Source organism: Stomoxys calcitrans, chromosome 1 (assembly GCF_963082655.1).
Source record: "Stomoxys calcitrans chromosome 1, idStoCalc2.1, whole genome shotgun sequence".
Taxonomy (NCBI): Eukaryota; Metazoa; Arthropoda; class Insecta; order Diptera; family Muscidae; genus Stomoxys; species Stomoxys calcitrans.
In genome coordinates, this window is record NC_081552.1 from 180,708,337 (window position 1) to 180,715,123 (window position 6,787).

Genomic DNA, 6,787 nt, shown 5'->3' on the forward strand with positions numbered 1-6,787 from the left:
AACTCTGATTTTGAGTATGTTACTAGTTCGCGCCATTTTTCGTTGTTTGTATGAGTTATGGTTCTTAACTATAATGCACTCACACAACCAAAACTCGTTGACACATAGTGCACTTCGCGAGAAATATTATACTAAGCTGTTTACGGTACACTAGCTGGTAATTATGTCATGGTTTGTTATGAAAGAAAGATTTATTTTTTATTATTTATTTTAGAATTGTATTTATTCATATTTTTATATTTATATACAAATAGTTTCTAATTTATGCATCCACAAATAATATTTTTTTTCACCCCGAGCAAGTTAGTGGTCTTGCTAACTTGTAACTAAGTTACAATTAGAAGTTTAACAATCGCGTTTATTTTACATAAGAAAACGACTTGTTGCGCAGCAACTTTGATTGTGCACTTCTTGGGCGTCGTGAAAAGTAAATTTTCACTAGATGAAAAAAAGTTATAACGAAACGAACACTTTTCATCAATATTTTCCGCTTATTTTTTTTATATGAAGTTTCACTGCGAAAATTAATATACAATAGTACCAACCTTTACAGTGAGTGCATGGACCCCTCAACGTCTGAGTATGGAACAGATCTAACTATATTTGTAGTCAGCTGCCACATAGCCCTGTGTTCCGATTCTAGGCATTGAAAACACAGAATCAGAATTAACTCAGGGACAACCCTAATAGAATTATTTGGTCCCTCGACATCCATAGTTTTGTTCTGCACTCTTAAAGAATACTCAGAAACGACAAAAAGTGAATTAATTTTAAGTTATATGGAGTTTGACAACATTCCGCCAGAAAAGCTGAACAGTATACTCAACTTTAAAGGGCAACTTTAGTTCCGATAGATATCGCAATACGAAATTGATGAAACGCTGTAGTGTATCTTTTCCCAAGTGTTTAACAATATTTTGTTTACCCATTTCTTGCTTTGATTCCGCAATAACTTAATAGGTATTTTCGCTACGAATGAAGTCAGTACGAGGGGCTTGAGAGTGTATTTGGATACAACTCTGAAATTAGAAAATTTTATCATCTTAAATCAACCTAGGGTAGACTCCAGGATGCACTTATCAAATGTTGTGATGCGAACAGCTGAGTATAGTTTTTAATTTTAATTTTTGTTTTGGTTTTGGTTTTGTGTTTGATTTTTTTTTTTAAATCTTAAAAACATATTCCATTTGATCCGATATTCCACACATAAACATAAAAACAGAGTTATAATGATAAACAAATATAAAACACATTTGAAGAAGATAACTTGTAAAACCAAAACCCCGTTTAGACTGCTCATTAAGTCCATATTTAAGGCTTTCGACAGCTGAATTCATAAAGGTAAAACAGATGATCGGATGGTCCAAGTTTATTTCTAAAATCACTTTGACATTTAAATTTTCGGCATTAACCGCTTAAGGTAGTTTCGTTGGGGGTAGATTTTTGTTGCTGTGCTAGTGACACTACCTCTTAATTGTACCATGCTCTCCCGACGCTCTCATTGCTACGAATTGTCAAACGAACACGTGCTATGTTTACATATGGTTTTGTTTTCATGAATTTTTAGTTGCAAACAGCACAGCCGGTATAATTATATGCCATTTGATTTTCCAAAAGCCAACAAGTGTGTGGAAAAAAATGGGCAAAAAGGATAAAAATAAGAAAAAAGGCAAGGGAGCCGAAAAAACAGCCATGAAAACCGACAAAAAGTTAGCAGCTAAACAAAAGAAAATGTTGGAAAAGTTGGGTGAGGTAAATATGTCGAAGTGGGCCAGAAAAAAACTTAAGGGGAGTAACACATATTTCTATTGCATTCCAAGGCTGATATTGCAGAATTTGTGGCCAAATTGGAATCTGAAGAAGCCAGATTGAAAACCGTAATTGAGGAATTTTGTGCCACTCCTCCCAGTCCAAGGTCAAGCTTTTCTCTAGTTGCTCATCCCGAGAAAGAGGAATTGATATTATTCGGCGGAGAATTCTTCAACGGCCAAAAGGTGTGCGTGTACAATGATTTATTTTTCTACAACATAAATAAAAGTGAATGGAAGCAAGTTAAATCTCCAAGTGGGCCAACGCCCAGAAGTGGCCATCAAATGGTTACTGTTGCTACTGACGGGGGTCAGCTATGGGTAAGTTTGTCGTTGTAAAGAACCATATAATGTTTGCAATTAATTAAAATAAACCATTGTAGCTTTTTGGTGGCGAACATGCTAGCCCTTCTCAAATGCAATTTTACCATTACAAAGATTTGTGGATGATGAACCTGAAGACGCGTAAATGGGAAAAAATCAATGCATCCAATAGTCCAAGTGCTCGTAGTGGTCACCGCATGGTCGTTGCAAAGAAGAAGCTATTTGTTTTCGGCGGCTTTCACGACAACAATCAAACCTATCGTTATTTCAATGATATGCATATATTTTCCTTAGAATCCTACACTTGGCTACAAGTGGAAATAGCAGCTGCCATATTGCCTCCACCTAGATCTGCATGTTGTATGGCTGCCACTCCAGATGGTAAAATCTTAGTATGGGGCGGCTATTCAAAGTCCCAAATGAAAAAGGATGTCGACCGAGGAATAACCCATACGGATATGTATACTTTAACCCCCGACAGTAGGTATTCAATTGATAGACATTTTTTCGCTAATTAATAGTATATATCCTAAATTTTATATAGAAAATACTCCTGACTCGAATAAATTTAAATGGGTTAGTAGCAAATGTGGAGGTTACAAACCATTGCCACGCAGCAGTGTTGGTTGTTGTACTGCCCCTAATGGCAAGGCCTATTGTTTTGGAGGTGTCATGGATATTGATGAAGATGAAGAGGATGTTAAAGGTCAATTTGGCGATGATCTGCTGGCACTTGATCTAACAGCCATGACATGGCGTTTAATGGAAATCCACAAAAAAACAAAATCAGACAAAAAAGATAGTAAAGCTGGGGCAAACGACATTGAAATGAACGAGGAGGATGCCTCCAAACCACAAACTACTACTACATCTGATGGCATATTCACTGTTACTGTGGCAGGTCCCACCACATCGAGTCCGGCATTACCAAAAGTACCCAGTCTTTTCCCCAATAGGAGACCCAAAAACGTGCCCTCGCCTCGAATGAACCCTGGCATCTGTGTGTGCAAGGGCACATTGTATATTTATGGTGGCCTTTACGAAGAGGATAGTAAACAATATACATTCAACGATTTCTATGCCTTAGATTTGCACAAACTGGAAGAGTGGAGGGCTATCATACCAAACGATATGAATGCTCATGACTGGATAGATAGTGACAGTGACAGCAGCGATTCTGAGGAAAGTGATGAGGATGATGATGACAACGATGATGATGGCTCTTCAGAAATGGACACAGATTAGGCAATAGGAAAACAATTTTTATTAAAACAGAAAAACAAATATTTTACATGAATTTTTTAAGGAACGTTTGGTACTAACTTATTCCTAACAACTCTTGCAAAATGCGCATGGTATCATTTGGTGATTCTACCTTGTGGGATATTGTACGTGGGTCAATAAATATCTCGTAATCATTGCCACCGGGTTCCGTTTTGTCTCCAAAGAAATGAATTTCTTTGAACTTGTGATTAGCCTCGATGTAACGTAATGAATATGTCTTGTCCCAGCCCTTGGGGAAGACATCAAAACTTATTTGTCCTCCTATACTGTAGGTCAAATCCACATCGGCAAACTCTTTTTTAAGAATTGCAATCATTTTGCTGCGAATTTGATGTTCTTTGTCATAAGCTGCAAATGTATTACGCTCCTCCCTTGAGCATTGCCTTCCAATTGGGCAAACGTTCATCATGCCATTACGAAACTCCAAAAATGTTCCTCTCTTAAAGGGCAACTTTAGTTCCGACAGATATCGCAATACGAAATTGATGAAACGTTGTAGTGTATCCTCTCCCAAGTGTTTAACAATATTTTGTTTACCCATTTCTTGCCCCTTTTCTATTTGCACCAGGCCGTTTTCAGGAAATACAAAGTCGAACTTTTCAAGAATTTTACGGCCATTCAGTTGTTCAAACATTTTCTCTAAGTCCGAGCCGCCCACAATACCAATGGTTGCTCTAGGCTGAACTTGGGTGTACACGAATTCTTCAAATTCCGGAGTGATATTGGAACGTGGTAGAGTTAGTGTTCCATCGACATCAAACAGCAAAAGAATTTCCTCTTTCTTCAATGACGTCATGTTGGCTGATGAAATTAATCAATGGAATGATTTAGTTCTGGTGAACTGGTGAATAATTTTGTTCAAAAATTATCTTTCTTTCTGGTCGATATGACCAACACCACGTAAACGAATTGTTCAGAATGTCTAGACTGAGTAGGTGATTGCCCAAATACAACCCTGAGGACAATTGCTGATGCTGCTGTCAAATTCATTAGCCGGTAACAGATGTTTCTCAGGTGCGCAACTCACAAGCAGTTTTCACTGCACGAAATGAGTAGAAGCCATTGCGGCAAACAAATTTGGCGCATATGGGTCTTTGCAACCGAAAGTGATTTTGTTCAAGCACATAATGGCTGGTACTTTGTTCGTTTTTCACCGTTTAAAGCCCTTTGGGACAGTCGGGCGGATGGATAAATTAAACGCTCTTCCCACTAAATGGTGGCGCAAATTCCCACTAGATTATCAAATTTCTTGACACTTCCTAATTGACATTCTAGTTTTTATTTATCATGTGTAGCAGCTACAAGATCAAAAGATTTATGATTATAAACGTGTAAATTAAAAATTATAACAATTAAAATGTGAGAATGGAACCAAATGTGGAAAAATTTTAAAATCCAGACCAAGCTTTTGGCATTCTAGTGGGATTTGGATACAACTCTGGAGTTGGACAATTCCAAGATATATTCATTTAGTTGCCCAACAACAAAATGTTGAGTGCACTATCTGTCAATACCAGTGATAAGTGCAACACTGATGTTGTGTATGCTACTAGTTCGCGCCGTTTTTCGTTGTTTGTGTGTATTATGGTTCTCAACTATAATACACACACACAACCAAAACTCGTTGACAGATAGTGCACTTTGCGAGAAAACGTTGTACTCAGCTGTTTACTGTAAACTACCTGGTAATTATGTCATGGATAATTTCATCAGCTGGGCAAGTAAGCTAACCTTTTTAATTGAACCATGGTTGTTGGGGGTAGTATTTTGTTTTGTGCTAATTACACTACCTCTTAATTGTACCATAGTATTTGCAAACATTTTTGCAAAGCGGATTTAAACAGGTGGACTCCAGGATGCACTTATAAGTTGAGGTCATGCAAACACCTGTAAAATTTTTTTATATTTGTTTTGATTTTGAAGGAAATCTAAATGTCAAAGGCTTGATAACACAGCAGTGATTTTTTTTCTAAAATCTTAAAAATTTGTTCTATATGATCGGATATTACACGCATTAGCAACAAGACAGTGTTATAATGATGAAAATACATATATAAAACACATTTGAAGGAAATTAGTTGTAAAACACAGTTTATTTCTAATACCACTTTCCCATTTCAATTTACGGCACTTGCCACTCAAGGTTGCTTCGTCGGGGGTAGAGTTTTATTGTTGTGCTAATGACACTACCTCCTAATTGTATCATAGGTGGTCTCACGCGAACAGCTGAAAACAGACGATCATTAGCAGCCAAGTTTGGCGGTATTATAGGATCTATTGCACGGCATGTAGTTGTTTTATGACATGTCATATCAAGCACATGTCGTGTGATACAAACGAAACTAACATATGAAAATCACTTTTCAAAATAGCACATATTTTTTTCGATTAGAGCGTGCTCTAATTGTTCTGACAAAAACATAAGGAAATCAGCTGTTTTTGTTGCCAGTCGAATGAAATCAACCCCAAATTAAATTGTTTTCACAAATTTATGATTTAACAAGTTTTCTCACAGCTTTAACAATTATTATGCATAAAAAAATCTGATTTTGCTCAAATTTTTAGGTTATGTCATACGAAAATAACATACAGATGTGATAGCAAAAATGATGAATCGTATGTAAATTGACAATTTTGACAAACATTTTCAATTACATGTGAATACAAAAAGTGACATGCCATAAGACATCTACATGTCGTGTAATAGCACCTTAAGCTGTCAATTCTGTACTTACTTAAGCGATGTCCAATTGCGTTCTTCCTCTTTTAGTTTTATCATTCAAATTGACTGTTGACATCATATCTTTTAATTAACGGCATTAGTAAGCGGGAATAAGATTAGCCGCTTAGGAAAACGGGAATAGCATTTTTCTCCATACAAACTAAAGGCGCTCTCATGTTCTTGTCTTATGACATGTCAAATTTTGCAATTGCTAAAGTTGCACACATAGTGTGATGCAAATAAAAAAAACGCATGAAAATCATTTTTCAAAATAGCATTGTAATTTTTTTCGATTAGAGCGTTGCTCTATTCCTTCTGACAAAAACATAAAGAAATCTGCTGTTTTTGTTGTAAGTTGAATGAAAGCAACCCCAAATTGAATTGTTTTCACAACTTGAACAATTTGTAGCCATAAAAAATGAGCTTTTGCTCACATTTTTAGGTTATTTTATACAAAAGTAACATATTAGTGTGATAGCAAAAATGATGAAGCGCATGTAAATTGGCAATTTTGACACACAATGAAATACAAATGATACATAAAAAGTGTCGTGTCATAAGACAAGAACGTGTAGTGTGATAGAGCCTTCACATGTGCTTCTCTTTCTCTCATTGTACCAGCACATCTGCATAAACAGGCACAAGTTTC

General features: G+C 36.3%; 2 protein-coding genes across 2 annotated transcripts; one reads left to right on the plus strand and one right to left on the minus strand.

Moving 5' to 3' along the window:
- The first annotated feature begins 254 nt into the window (after positions 1 to 254).
- Positions 255 to 3,429, plus strand: LOC106093548 (kelch domain-containing protein 4). Its single transcript, XM_013260614.2, has 4 exons — positions 255 to 1,752; positions 1,821 to 2,129; positions 2,192 to 2,612; positions 2,677 to 3,429. Exons 1-4 carry the CDS (start codon positions 1,639 to 1,641, stop codon positions 3,375 to 3,377), a joined length of 1,545 nt encoding a protein of 514 aa, XP_013116068.2. The 5' UTR covers positions 255 to 1,638; the 3' UTR covers positions 3,378 to 3,429.
- LOC106093549 (phosphomannomutase) lies at positions 3,374 to 4,367 on the minus strand. Its single transcript, XM_013260615.2, has one exon. The coding sequence runs from the start codon at positions 4,210 to 4,212 to the stop codon at positions 3,451 to 3,453; it is 762 nt and encodes a 253-aa protein (XP_013116069.1). The 5' UTR covers positions 4,213 to 4,367; the 3' UTR covers positions 3,374 to 3,450.
- Between the last annotated feature and the right edge of the window lie 2,420 nt (positions 4,368 to 6,787).